Source organism: Hibiscus syriacus, unplaced genomic scaffold, assembly GCF_006381635.1.
Source record: "Hibiscus syriacus cultivar Baekdansim isolate YM2019G1 unplaced genomic scaffold, ASM638163v2 tig00111403_pilon, whole genome shotgun sequence".
Classification (NCBI taxonomy): domain Eukaryota; kingdom Viridiplantae; phylum Streptophyta; class Magnoliopsida; order Malvales; family Malvaceae; genus Hibiscus; species Hibiscus syriacus.
The window spans coordinates 1,112,669-1,128,225 of NW_024063083.1; the positions used below are offsets into that span (position 1 = coordinate 1,112,669).

General features: G+C 30.9%; 1 protein-coding gene across 1 annotated transcript in view; it reads left to right on the forward strand.

Annotated features, from left to right (window-relative positions):
- Positions 1-8,116: 8,116 nt before the first annotated feature.
- LOC120162689 (GATA transcription factor 26-like) overlaps positions 8,117-15,557 on the forward strand; it is a 28,533-nt gene continuing 21,092 nt past the window's right edge. The window contains exons 1-8 of the mRNA XM_039172796.1: positions 8,117-8,451; positions 9,792-10,154; positions 10,580-11,012; positions 11,360-11,432; positions 11,670-11,773; positions 12,012-12,198; positions 12,288-12,399; positions 12,674-12,964. Of these exons, the coding sequence (XP_039028727.1) occupies positions 8,412-8,451; positions 9,792-10,154; positions 10,580-11,012; positions 11,360-11,432; positions 11,670-11,773; positions 12,012-12,198; positions 12,288-12,399; positions 12,674-12,964 (1,603 nt within the window). The 5' untranslated portion in view covers positions 8,117-8,411. The remainder of the gene's footprint in view (positions 8,452-9,791; positions 10,155-10,579; positions 11,013-11,359; positions 11,433-11,669; positions 11,774-12,011; positions 12,199-12,287; positions 12,400-12,673; positions 12,965-15,557) is intronic.

Consider the following 15,557-nt stretch of genomic DNA (forward strand, 5'->3'; position numbering starts at 1 on the left):
TACAGCACATGATTGTGACCTACATTATAAATGGTAATGCTTGTGTATATAAAATAGTTTTCTCTAAAAAAAGGTTTAAGAATATTTTTATCCTTATTTTTTAAAATTAATTTTAAATTTTTTATCTTTAAATTTTTAAATTCCTATCAAATTAAATTAGTTAACAAAAAATGACGGATCCACTAAACTGACGTCAATTATTTACTTTTTTTAAGACTGATGTTAATTATTCTTTTGTTATATACAAAAATTAAACTTCAAAAAATAATAAAATATATATATATTTTAAAATAAATAAAAATATATATGATAAAATTATTAAATTTAATATATATTATAAAAAACTATTTTATATTACTCAATTCAATTTAATAAAATTTATAAAGAAAAAATAAAAAAAAATAAAATTAGAATAATTATTTTTAAAATTTCAAATATAAAAATATCATTAGTCCAAAACAATAATAAGTGAAATTATATTTGAAGTGATCGTTGGTTCTTAGACATAGGTACGACTTTTTTTTTGGCAATATGAAGTGTCCATGTAACCCCTAAACCTGACTTAAACGTTAAGCTCAGACCAAGGCTGTCACGTATCGCATTTAGATATTCTTTTTATATTTAAAACAAGATTGAAATCAATGTCTCAGTATAATATGAAATTTATCCATAATAAGGTTTTATACGATAAACATATATGAATACATATTTTAGAAAACCGTATAAAACACATACATATCAAAATACCATAAATACAAATATATCAAGATAGTAGTAACACATGTAACCAAAATATAGCAGAAAGACATATAGAAATATAATGTTTTACAAAAGTAAGAGTAGTCTATCTCCCCTGATGCCAAGTCTACTAGTTTATGTTCTGCTGTTATCTGAAAAGGTTAAAAATTACAAAATGAGTTAAAAAGCCCAGTGTGCTCCATAAAGTGTATAAAAACATACTGATAAAATATTTCAGTAAAATCAGTTTATCAAACATGTTTTAAAAATATGAACACTACATTCATCCAATCACGTCCAAAATGTGTAGGTTCCCCAGAACCATACACCCACCGTCAAGTCCAATAAGGCTCTGAGCACAAAGCCGAGGAGCTTGCATGTATACTTCCTCCAACAATACCCCCCAATGACAGTAATAAACATGTATGTATTTGAGTGAAATTGGTGATTAATCCATTAAAACATGAAAATGTTTCATGCTTGGAAATCATATACAAAAATACGGTAAATCAGATGTCGGATAAATAGTATTCAGAAATCAAGTATCATGTCGTAAAAATATTCATAATTATCACCAATTTGAAACAATTCAAATGATAGTTTAAAAACAGTAGGGTAAAACCGTCAAGAAACACACCTGTAACAGTCTGAGAAATCGGATAGGGAAGCCTACAACTGATTTTGTCGATCACGATCAGCGGCAGTGTTAGATCCTACGAATCGAAAAAATCCATATCAGAATTTTAATATGAATAATCTTAACCTTTATTTAAATAATTTATGGAAACCTACTGGTAATTCTCGTAGAACGCGAACGGATCTAAAGAACGAAAAACACCAGACCTAACTGACCCTCGGTCAGGTGAAACATGAGTACATTCATAAAAATATCTTATTGGATCAATTATATAACTATATCTCAAATAAATAAGAAAATATGCTAAAAATACTAAGCATTTTTGGGTTAACGAGCTCGATTCAGGGCTTTCAGGTCAGAATTTGACAAAACGAACTTCGGAATCGGACTCAGGAAGTCGAAAAACATAAAATATGACTTTTCGAAAATTTTGACTTTTTTTTGTCAAATTCAACAGTCAACGATCAATGGTCAACGGTCAACGTTGGACCAGGTCAAATCGGGTTAGGTCATCGGTTCAGGTCGGGTCAACGGGTTTCAAAGCTATCCACCATGCGGTGGACATTCCCTACGCGCCGCACGAATATTCCATAAAAATTCCTACAACTATTTTAAGGGATTTTGAGACACTTACCAAGCTCGGTTCACAATTTTGAATGGCGGAGAGCTCGATTTTAAAACGTCGAAAACTTTAATTTCCTTACCCCCTCACACGTTGGTGACGACGGAGACAAGAAGAACACCGGTGGACTCGGAACGATGCAAGGAACACGATGGTGCGGGAGGTGTCGAAAAAGGGTGGTTAGATCTACCTGAATCAACGAAAAACCAACGACGATCGAGTTAAAACCGACAAAGGTTCCGGTTGAGATTTACGGCGAATGACGACAATTCACGATGAGATAGAGGTTGGGTTTTGTTCTCCGTTCAATGGTGAATCTATTAGTGGTTTTGAATCGACGAACGGTGGCCCGACGGTGGAGAAATCAGAGTTACAAAAAGGGTTGGCGGGGAGAGGAAATTGGGGGAAATCTGGGAAATCTGAGCACGAGGGGAATTTATTTTTCAACACATAAGAAAAATAGGTAAATTCAGGAATGGGTCCCTGAATTTCTTATACTTCATAAAATGGTCTACTAATTTTGCGATTTTACACTTTAATCCTCAATTTCTTCCAAAATACCACATTAGTTCAATAATTTATAATTTCTAAAATTTAGCACCTAAATTGGGGGGTGATAATTATCCCCTTCTTAAAAGAATTTCGTCCTCAAAATTTATTCAAGTCACAGAAATACAGAATGAAACTTCCATCAATTCTTTCATATCTTCAAGTAGCTTTTACAGAAGTACGGATCATCCACTAATCCTTAACCAGTTGAGTATACATTCTCATCAGAACTCTCCCTCATTCCAATAAAATAATTAGAACGGGTTTATCCTTATGGAATCAATTCAACCTTGGTTACGAGAATAAGTTCGTAGAGTTGTAACTTATCCCAATTTCATTTCTGGAGTCGGGTCAGAATTTCTCGGATAAGTAACTCTCACATTACTCATGTGGTTTTCTACAAAATTTAGACAAACATTACTGATATTTCTTTAAGCAATGATAGAGCCCTAATGAATAGAAAACTTAGGTTAGCTCGTTACAGAGAGGGACTTAACCTTGAAGTTCCGGCTTAGAGAAGTACGATTGTAGTTTAAGGGCATGTACTCATCAGACATCTTTTGACATTCGACCGACCGGTCTATCCAGAAAACTCGACTCAACCTAAGCTTTGATACCACCAAGTGTAACCTCCTAGACCCGGCCTGAAAGTTAGGCCCAGGCCAAGGCGGTCACGTATCGCATTCATATATTCTTTTTATATTTAAAACAAGGTTAAAATCCATGTCTCAGTATAATATGAAATTTATTCATAATAATGATTTATACGATAAACATATATGAATACATATTTTAGAAAATCGTATAAAACACATACATATCAAAATACTAGAAATATAAATATATAAAGACAATAGTAACGCATGTCACCAAAATATAGCAGAAAGACGTTTAAAAATATAATGTTTTACAAAAGTAACAATAGTTGATCTCCCCTGATGCCAAGTCTACTAGTTTACGTTCTGTTGTTATCTGAACAAGTTAAAATTTACAAAATGATCTAAAAAGCCCAATGTTCTCCATACAGTGTATAAAAACATACTGATAAAATATTTCAGTAAAATCAGTTTATCAAACATGTTTTAAAAATATAAACACTACCCTCATCCAATCACGTCCAAAATGTGTAGGTTCCTCAGAATCATACACCCACCGTCAAGTCCAGTAAGGCCTTGAGCACAAAGTCAAGGAGGCTGCATGTATACTTCCTCCAACAATACCCCCAATGAAAGTTATAAACATGTATGTATTCGAGTGAAATTAGTGATTAATCCATTAAAACATGAAAATATTTCATGCTTGGAAATCATAAACAGAAATACGGTAAATCATATGTCGAATAAACAATATTCAGAAATCAAATATCATGTCATATAAATATTCATAATTATCACAAATCTGAAACAATTCAAATGATAATTTAAAAACAGTAAGGTAACACCGTTAGGAAACACGCATGTAACAGTCTGAGAAATCTGATAGGGAAGCCTACAACTGAGTCTGTCGATCACAATCAGCGGTAGCGCTAGATCATACGAATCGGAAAAATCCATATCGGAATCCTAATATGAATAATCTTAACCTTTATTTAAATAATTTATGGAAACATACGGGTAATTCTCGTAGAATGCGGATCGAGCGGATCTGACGAACAGAAAACACCGGACCTAACTGACCCTCGGTCAGGTGAAACACAAGTACCTTCATAAAAATATCTTATTGGATCAATTCCATAACTACATCTCAAATAAATAAGCAAAAATGCTAAAAAATACTAAGCATTTTTGGGTTAACGAGCTCGATTCGAGGCTTTCATGTCAGAATTTGGCATAACGGACTTCGGAATCAAACTCAGGACGTCGAAAAATATAAAATATAACTTTTTGAAAATGTTGAAGTTTTTTTCAAAGTCAATGGTCAACGGTCAATGGTCAACGGTCAACGATCAACGTTGGATCGGGTTGAATTAGGTTAGGTCGGGTGGGTCGGGTCAACGGGTTTCAAAGCTATCCACCACGCGGTGGACATTCCCCACGCGCAGAGGAGACGCATGCGGTGGCCTAAGGGCTCCAAAAATTCCACAAAATTCCTACAACTATTTTAAGGGATTTTGAGACACTTACCACACTTGATTCACAATTTTGAACGGCGGAGAGCTAGATTTTAAAACGTCAAAAACTTTAACTTCCTCACCCCTCACGCGCCGCCGCTGACGGAGACAAGAAGGACACCAGTAGACTCGGAATGATGCAAGGAGCATGATGGTGCGGGAGGTGTTGAAAAAGGGTGGTCATATCGACCTGAATCGACGGAAAACCAACGACGATCGAGTTAAAACTGACAAAGCTTCTGGTTGAGATTTACGGCGAACGACGCTGATTCATGACAGGATAGAGGTTGGGTTTTGTTCTCCGTTCAATGATGAATCTATTGGTGGTTTCGGATCGACGAACGGTGGCCAGACGGTGGAGAAATCGGAGTTACAAAAGGGGTTGACGGGGGAGAGAAAGTTGGGGAAAATCTCGAAAAACTGAGCACGGGAAGAATTTATTTTTCAACACATAAGAAAAATGAGTAAATTCAAGACTGGGTCCCTGAATTTCCCGCACTTCATAAAATGGTCTACTAACTTTGCGATTTTACACTTTAATCCTCAATTTCTTCCAAAATACCACTTTAATTCAATACTTCATAATTTCTAAAACTTAGCCCCTAAATTAGGGTGTGACAGTCCGTTTGATTAACTTCTAAATTAATAATTTTTAACTCACCTCGGTAGTTAAGGAATTTATTGTTATCTTATGATATTTTGAGTTTGAGTATCATATATGTAAAGATATGAACGTTTATTGTCAAAGAGTTAAGTGCATTTAAACATATATTACATTGTATTCATTACAGATTTATAAAAAAATAAATATTAAAAGTTAATTAAATTTAATTTGATTAATATAATAAATAATAATAAATTAAAAAAATAATTTTAGAAGTCATCAAAGTAATTTCCCTTAAGGACTATTATATATGTGAAAGGAAATTTTTAATTTTTTTTAAAGATTATTATGTAAAATTTTTAAATTTCCTATTCATTTGAGGTTTGAAGGGTTATGTTTAATTTAAATATTATTATATATATATATATATATATTATATTTTACAATATAATGTTATAATTATTTTCATTTTTATGTTATGAATTTTTTATAGCTATTAATTTTCTATTTGAATTATTTCTTTATAATGCTTTTTTTTTCAATATTTAAGCAATTATAAATTTTTCAAAAGAAACAGTGGAAATATTTGTTTCTTTTCGAGAAATTTCAAGTATTTCTTTTTAGGGTAAATTTCACATTTAGTATTCAAACTATCACTTTTGTTTCGTTTTGGTCACCTAACTATTTTATTCAAAATCATACCTAAAGTTCAATTTTAATTTTATTTTGATCATCTGCTGTTAAAACAATGATGCTTATTATAAGATAATGTCATTTAGTAATTGAAAAAAATATATTATGTCAACAATTTTGTTATTTTTTAACAATTGGTGATTAAAATGAAATTAAAATATAATATTAGGTATGATTTGAAAAAATAGTTAAATGACCAAAAACGAAATAAAAATAATGATTAGAATACTAAATGTATAATATTAGAATACTGAATGTATAATATTAGAATACTGAATGTATAATTAGACTTTTTGCTTTTACAAAGAGTGAGCCTCCATTAGATATACCTAAAACAAAAAACTGAAAAAAGGGAAACTGATGGAGTGCGATCCAAAATTTTATTAATCCGATATCAATATAAGATATTATGTGTTTAAAAATTATTTGATATTAAACGTTTATATACGTTGTGTTCGAATTAAATATCTTAAAGAATAATAATAATTTTTTAATCAATAAAGACATTTGGTTCGTGTTAAGTGGGACCCAGTTTGACAATGCTTTTAATTAAATCGGACGGAGAATAATAAGTCGTGACAGAGATCATCACGCGGGACGGTGGAAATTAGGTTCATTCTTTTTAACAAAAAAGCTAAATTATCAACATCATGTCATCATCACACCAACAAAAATATTAATTAATTAAAATAATTTTTTAGGAAAAAATGATAAAATTATGTTTATAAATATTAGTATTAAAATGTTTTAACTTCGGTAGATAAAAAAATTCATTTATTATAATTTTTAATTATTTTCTAAAAATAACTCTAAAATATATATTTATCATACAGCTAATTTGTTTCTAAAACTTAAAAATTTTGGTTTAAATTAAAAAAAGTCACTAAGTTATAATTTTTTATTTTAAGTCTTTGAATTATTTTTATTATAAATAAATATTTAAATTATTTATTTTTTTAAATATTTAAATTGTTTTTAATTAAAATAAGTAACTAATTTTAGGCGACATATCAAGTTGAAAAATTTTATTTGATTGAACTTGTTAATTAGTCTCAGTGGTTGAACGGACTTTTGTTTTCCCTTGAGATCTTAAGTTCGAGCAGTTACGTCTGTAGGATATATGTACATTACTAATGATTAAAAAAATATTATAAAAAATATTATCTTATAATCATCACATACTATTCAAAAAATATTCTGATTAAGAAAAATAAAAATATTTAAAATAATTAAAAATAATAATTTAAAATTTTAGTTTGAACAAAAACTAACTTAAATATTAAAAAATTATAATTTATTTTTTAAAATTTAATCTTAAAAATTATAAACAAAATAAAAATTTATTCTATAAAACAATATACTTAGTAAAAGAAGGTGAAAAGCCAAACAAATTCTATTTAATTTGATTTAATTTTTTTTAATTTCTTGTGGTGGCTTTTCCTTTTCTTTACTCATTATTATTTTTCAAAATTTTATTTTTATGAGAATTTTATTTTATAGACATAAAAAACAAAGCTAAAAAAGTCTATAGTCAACAGGATATAAGCAATAAAATTCCTTATCCTTCTTTGAACAATTTTCAATTTCTATTTATTATTACCATATTATTTTTTAATCTTTGACATAGTAAATTTATGAATGAATAAATGGTAAATTACATATTTAATATCTAAATTATTACTTTTGTTTCATTTTGGTACTTAAACTTTAGTTTTTTTAAAACCATACCTAATGATTTTTTATGTTTCATTTTGGCACCCTATGTTAAAAATTTAACGATGATGTTGATGTGTCGTCATAAGATAATACCACGTCATCATTGAAAAATAAAAAAATAACATATCAAAAGTTCTATTAATTTTTTAACAATGAACACCAATATGAAACATAAACTAAACATTAGGTATGATTTAAAAAAAAAAGAAATTTGAGTTCGAAAATAGAACAAAAATTAATAACTTACGTACTAAAAAATTTACCCATAAATAAATAATGCAAAAGAAAGTTGAACAAATTTACTATTCTCTTTTTTCTTTTTCTTTTCACAACCATTTATTAGATTCCTCTCCAATAGTTTTTCTTTTTCGATTTTTTTCTTCTTCATTGGAGTGTTTTCCAAGCTCACATACCCATTTGTAAAATCCTCAAGTTCTTCTTGATTTTTTTTGGTATTTTTGGAAAATTTGTGTTTATTGGACTGATAAAAAAAAGACATAAAACACTTCTGGGTATTTTTCATTTTTATGACATCTTTTATGTTCTGCAAACTGAACTAGATTTCTGGGTTTTTGAAGAAAAGATTTTAATACCCATTTGAATATGTCATATAAAGTTTGAAGAAACCGATCAAAGTTTTTGTCAATAATATATATATATATTTATTTTTTCCTCTCCTTTTTTGTTTTTAAATTTGATCTTTTTTAATCTGTTTTTCTTCCCTTGAGCAAAAGAGAAAAACATGGGTAAGCAAGGACCTTGCTATCACTGTGGAGTTTCAAGTGAGTTCTTGTTTCACCAGTTAATTGTTTGAATATGAAGTCTAAAAAATGTTGAAGTCCTTGGATATATGTTAATGTTCAACCTTTCTATATGAATTAGTGGTTTGGTGTATGATTTTATATGCTTGGATAAATAGTTCCATCATTGGAATTAGGGAGTAACTATATGCAGAAAATGAACAGATTACATGGGAAAATATAATAAATTCTTGAATTTCTGCTGTTCTTTGTGTTATTCTGTTTGGTTATAAATTTTGAGCAACAGTTTTCCTTCTTACTCAATCCATGGAAGGCTTTAAAGTTGAGTTTGTTACTGAATCGAGTTGTTTCTTTCAACTTCATTCACTTTCTCTTCATTATATATTATCTCTTGGAGTTGGTTTTCTTTGACTCTTGTTCAGAGTTCCAGCATATCTCATAAAAGTGACTGAATTCTACTGGATACAGGAGAATTGCAGAGTCTATGTTGTTGAATGCTGTCCAGTTTCATGTTCAACATGAAATTTGCATTGATTTCCCATTGCTCCTACGTGTTCATAAGCTTGAATGTCAAATCAAACCTCAGTCCTCTTGGACACCTTTATAGATGCAATTACCATGGAGTTATTGATGGATTTCTTTCTCATTTTCGATTCTTAAATAAGATATTGTTCAATGTCAAATGCTGAAAACTTTCTTAGCCTTTGTTGATAAGAATTGTCGACCTCGGTTGGACTGGAATTCTAATGTGAACCACTGTATTACTCTTTTTTCCTTTCTTGATAACATTGAATTCTGTTTTGAAGTCCATTGTTTTGCCTCTGAAGCCTTGAAACATTTCAACCTCAAAGTATCATTGTGTTTAAACACTCTGACTTAAGAGTTAATGTTAAATTATTTGTACCATTCTTCAAACATTTTTAAGTGTTTGGAACTTACTGTATTCTATTGTTTCTGTTCACAGAATGAGTGCTGAATTTTTTTTTCAAGTAGAAATGTTAATAGAAGCTCCATTTGTCCTAGTTACCTTGATTGAAGCAAGAGCGAAAATTCTAAATTGTTTTAAGAATTGTTTCCAACATTAAAGCCTTGAAAAATGATTGTGTCAGATGTTGTCTTTTCAGGAAAAATGCAAGTCCCTCTTGCCTTTGGTTCTTACTCAAGTCTTTCCTTGACAATGTTTATCCTATTGACCATAATTGGAAGAAGTCTATACAATGAATTCGGTTTTTATCTAATTTCTATTCTATTCACTCTAAACCTCTATAAAATTTGGCTGATGACTATTGTATAAGCATATCTTGATTATAATTTTTTCCCGTAATTAGTCTATACTTATTAATAACAATGCATTGTGATAGGCACTCCTCTTTGGCGTAATGGACCTCCTGAGAAACCAGTATTGTGCAATGCATGTGGATCACGGTGGAGGACTAAAGGGACACTTACTAATTATACCCCACTTCATGCCAGGGTTGAACCTGATGATTATGAGGATCATAGGGCGTCCAGATTGAAAATCATATCTATAAATAAGAACAAAGAAGAAAAACTGCTGAAAAGAAAATTAAATCATGATAAAGCAGTTGTTTTCCCTGATTACAATCAGGGTAACCATAAGTTTGTGGATGATGATACTAGTAATAGATCAAGTTCTGGGTCTGCCATATCTAATTCTGAAAGCTGTGCTCAATTTGGGTATGCTGATGCTAGTGACTTGACAGGTTGGACATAATTCCATCATGCTCCTCATTACTGTTTCGACTGTGGTAGTATGTTGCATTTTTTTTCTGGGTCATCAAAGGAAAGACCCAGTGATCATATACTTCATCCAATGGAATATACTCAACTCTGGAAAATGGTTGTATATCTTAAAAGCATAAGCATTAGTTTAATACTTGTACTTTCCGAATTTCCGAATGCTCAACCGAAGCTACAAGGTGTATCATATCTTTCAGGTCACTAAATTTAAGTCGTAGTTATAAGTGAAAAGTTGTTGACAGCGTTATTCATATTTTACCTATTATGTTAAAACCCTTCCCTTACAGTGGTCCATCTTAACTCATGCATTCCAACTGCATATTTGAAGTTTTAAAACACTATCAATGATATACTGATTTAAGTTGTTTTCTTTTCTTTCTTTCTCCAGGGCCTGCACAATCTAATGTGTGGGACTCAATGGTACCTTCTAAGAAAAGAACCTGTGTAAATCGTCCGAAGCCATCTCCAATCGAGAAACTCACAAAAGATTTGTATACTATTTTACATGAACAACAGTCTTCATACTTTTCTGGATCTTCTGAGGAGGATTTGCTTCTTGAGAGTCAAACACCCATGGATTCTGTTGAGTTTGGACATGGCAGTGTTTTAATTAGACATCCAAGCTCAATAGCTCGGGAAGAGGAATCGGAAGCTAGTTCCCTCTCAGTTGAAAACAGACAGTGCTCAAGAAATGAGGCTTATTCGCATTCTTCAAGCTTCCCTGCATATAATGATAGTAAGGGCATCAAATTTTCAGGACATGGAATTGAAAGGGCTAAGAACCTTGCTGTGCAAGGCATACAGCATGAGCAACATGATAGGTAAAACCTTTTCACAATAATATTTTACAAGTTGCAACAATGTCCACCAATTACGAAACTAGAATTGTGTGGACCATGTGTTTTTCACTGAAGATATTAATTTTCCAATGCCACTTAAAAAGGTTAAGAAAAGGTACATTTCTTCAATGCAAGGCATGACATTAATCTCAAAAGCTTCCAAGTACTAATGACTCCATTTTTCAGGAAAATTTTGGTATCTACTGTCATCATTACTCATGAGTCATAGGCCTTACAATAAAGCTCATAGCTGCTGTGCAATGGGAGGAGAAATTGGCAATGGTGATAACATGTTGATTAATTTCCTTTTTTTTCTTTTAATTTGATAGGGACAAAGCACAGAATGAAAAATCACTACTGCTGGAAAGTCATAATTCGCCACTGTGTAACATAGATTTGAATGTAAGTTCTCTTATTTATGTATTATTTCTTTATTCTGGGAAAAACCTTTAGAAATGAATTCTACAACTGTGATATTATCAAACCTGTAATTCTTTATATCTTTAGTGACTGAATGTTTCATAAATCTTTCACATAAATACTCCATATTTAGCAAAAGTTGAAGAGTTTCCATAAACAATTCACACCATAGAACACGATTATTGTCCATTGTATGATGATATTTTTTGTATGGCGCAGGATATTCTCAACTTTGAGGAATTTGTGAAATATTTAACAAAGGAGGAGCAGCAACAGTTACTGCAGTATCTACCTCTACTAGACATTGCCAAACTCCCTGATAGGTATCCCTTTTAATCTATTATCAAGAGGTCGAACATAACATCTATACAGTTAATGTTTTGTGTATGGCGGCATGCATTTACTGATAATAATCCTGTTTTTAATTTGAAGTGTCTGATGCACATAAAATGGAAGTTAAGATATTTAAGGAAACTAATAATGGCTATTAGTTACCTATAGAGATGGTCAATAGCCGAAGACACAATAGTGAATCACTGATTGTTGTCCTTGCACCTGCAGCCTCAAAAGCATGTTTGGAAGCCCTCAATTCAAGGAGAACTTCTGTTGCTTTCAGCAATTACTTGAGGAAGGGGTCTTTAATATCTCTTTCCATGGAGTGAAAGCTGAAGACTGTAAGACATTGAAAAGACTTGCATTGTGCAACTTGACAAAATCCCATTGGGTGGAACGTCGCCACACGCTTAAGGTATGAATGAATTGGTTTCTCAAACATCTTGACATGAACATATTTTGCCTATTGGATTACTGAACATAGTAGCATTTATTTGGCTGTAGAAATGTAGAAGTATTCAAGGATCTATGACTGCTAGGGAACAAAATGCTATTGCTTCGAGTAATTTGGCAAATATGAAGAGATCACATGACAACCAAATTCAACATTTTCCAGGTTTGTTATTGTATTGTATGAAATAAAATCTTGTTAAATTTTATTTCAGATTGGATCACTTGGGTTTTATAACAAGGAAAAAGTTAAAATAGTCGTACAAATTAATCAATAAATTGAGTGAAAGTAATAAAGTTGACATGAAGCCGTATGAAGAAAAATTATTTGACTAAATAAATTTCCCCTTTTAAGTCGAGTCTTAACATTGTGAGCTTTTCTGATTGTTTTGGGTTACACTGGCAATTTGCTTAACAAAAACATGTTTTTCATTTTTCAGAATCAAGGACTTTAAAGAGCCCCAAAAGGGTGATTATGAAGGCTGCTTGTGAAAACAAAGAACTCATAGACAATGATGGTTCTTGCTTTAGTCCGAGAAGCCTATTCAACTTGCCTCCTGATGGTCGCTCTCTCGTGCTGGATTCCCTTCATTTTGTTGATGAAAGCTCCGACCAAGATTTGCTGCTGGATGTGCAGCCCAACGGCTCATTCCCACAGGCAGAGCTGCTTCATCCTACTTCAAGTTTTGGGCAACAAGCAAGCACTAGTAGTAGCTCAGCACACTGGCATCGTCTTTGGTAATTTTCAATATTTTGTATGCAACTGTCAATTTTTTTTGCATAGATACATAACTTCATGTATCCCTTGGCCCATTCTCAGCTTATCCCCTTTGGTTTTGCTGAGAGGGGAGTGAACAATAGAATTAAAGGTATATCAAATTGGTGCCTTTTGGAGGGTACTGGATACATATTAGAGTAAGATTAAGTATTTGCTCTGAATTATTTTAGTCTATTTACAGCGTACATACATTTTGCAAATGCAATTATTCAAACATGAGTTTTCTAAGAAGAACAACATTCCCTTCTACAACTAAGATCATTGAATGGGTTCTGGTTTTAGAAACTTAATCTTGTTTATAGGATGCAAAAATCTCATGCTTACATAACATGTTCTAAAATATCAGATCAAACAAGTGATCAATAATCCATGCCTTCCCAAAGGAAGAAATGCTTTTGGCTCAGGTCTAGGTCAGAAATTTTTGTTCTTTTGCCAGTGGATAAGAAATCGATAAAGAAGACAATATTGTTATTCTTAAAGAATTCGAGTTCGAACAATTGCATCTCCAAGCGTATGCGTTGTCAATTAATTAAAACAAATTATGAATATATATTATTTTACAATCTCCTCATATTATTCAAAAAAAAAAATCAAACCATGGATTGTTTAGTCGGTTAAGGAAGGCGACCTTTTGCTTTGCATATCCGGAACTGGTCTACCAAGTGGGTGCTGGAAACTAAACTAAGCTTTGTGGGTACTTCGATACTACATATCCCTTAATTGATGGCAATAATAGGACAAAATGTAGCTTTCACCTTTTTCCTATGTTATCTGAGGTCCTGAATTAAGACTTAATTCCCCCCCCCCCAACAAATAAATCACTAATTTTATTTAAAATAAAAAAATATTTCAAATTACAATAAATATTTATAATCATAATCGTAAATTAAACACATAAATAGAATAAATTCCTATAATTATTGAAACAAAACTAGCAACTTAAAGATCACATAAGGATCATACAAGAAAAAATTAAAATCTAACTAAGAAAACACGAATAAAGATATATACAAACATATCTGATCACATAGCCAATCGAACAAAAAAATGGGATCAAGCTACTGAAAGAACACCGACAAACCGTAAATCATACTCAACCGACGTAAAAAACTATCCACGAATACATAATGAGTATCCAAATCTAATCTAAAAATTATTTTACCTTAGCGGTACATTTCCATTACTCGACCAACCCATTAAGGCATCATCACTATGTTGTGTCCACACAATAAGGATACCTATTTCCTTTTTCTCTCAATTTTTTATCCTTTTTTGTCATTCTCATTTTGTTAGCCCAAAGCCCCTTTTTATAACAGTCTCGATGTCATTAGGCGTCACTTGACTCCTTCCGATCTCTTCCCCTCATTCGATAATATTATTGTAACTACATTATGTAGACTTAATTGTTCGAATTCAATAACTTTAAAGAGAATAATATTTCTCTTAATCATTGAGGTCGTTTAATGGTTTCAATTATTTTTTTTCAACTCATTAAATAGTTTTAGTAATAAAAAATATATTATTTTTTAGAAGGTCCGAGTATGAAAATTTACATTAGCATGTGTATACATTATCAATGACCGAGAAAGATTTTAGATATATATTATCAGAAATTTAAATATCAATCAAATTATTGAATAACAACTGCTATATAACGATAACAATGTCTTTGAAATCGTTATTCTAAAAAATATCAGTGTGAAACGAAACCACACTAATAATAATAAATAGTAGATTGCGTCCACAATTTAATAGATAACGATTATTGTGACAATAGTAAACTACTATTTCCGTTATTATTCCATTATGATAAAATTAAAAAAAATATCATAGTCTATTACAATAATTAAAATTATTATATTTTACAATAATGTGTGTGAATTAATAAAAAATCACGATAACAATACTCACAGTCATCATAATAATATCAATTATATTACAATTGCGATACACATAAATCAACAAAAATGCAAAATTTAAATCTCTATCTCGACATTACTGCCGTCTAATCTATGATTTTTTTTTTATTTGAATCAAACACGTGATCATCCACAAAGACAAATTTATTAGAAAATATGGACATAGAAGTTATATAAAATATTTTAGAGGGTACGAAATTATATAATTAATAAAAAAAATTAAAACGTAAAGAAATTTAAAAATTTTAAGGGTGCAATTGCATCTTTCGATTCATCCTTGATCATAAATAAAATATTGCATAGAATGCTCAGGTAAAATATTTCAAATGTTGCATTCATATAAATGCAATTGTTCAGGCAAAATACTTCTTTGCAGAATCATACACATAATCATACCCTCTAATCAGCCCAAGAAGGGATTGCCTGTTTTCTCTTGTTATTCCCCTCCACCACACTAGAGTTTGATCCAACGATGAAATTATAAATATATTTTTTAGAATGAGTATATATATATATATATATATATATATATATTAAATAATTAGTAAAGAAGTTAGATTTCAAAGTAACACGTATTTATCCTGAATAAAACATACATATGTCGTTTGAACCACTTTTATCAGATTT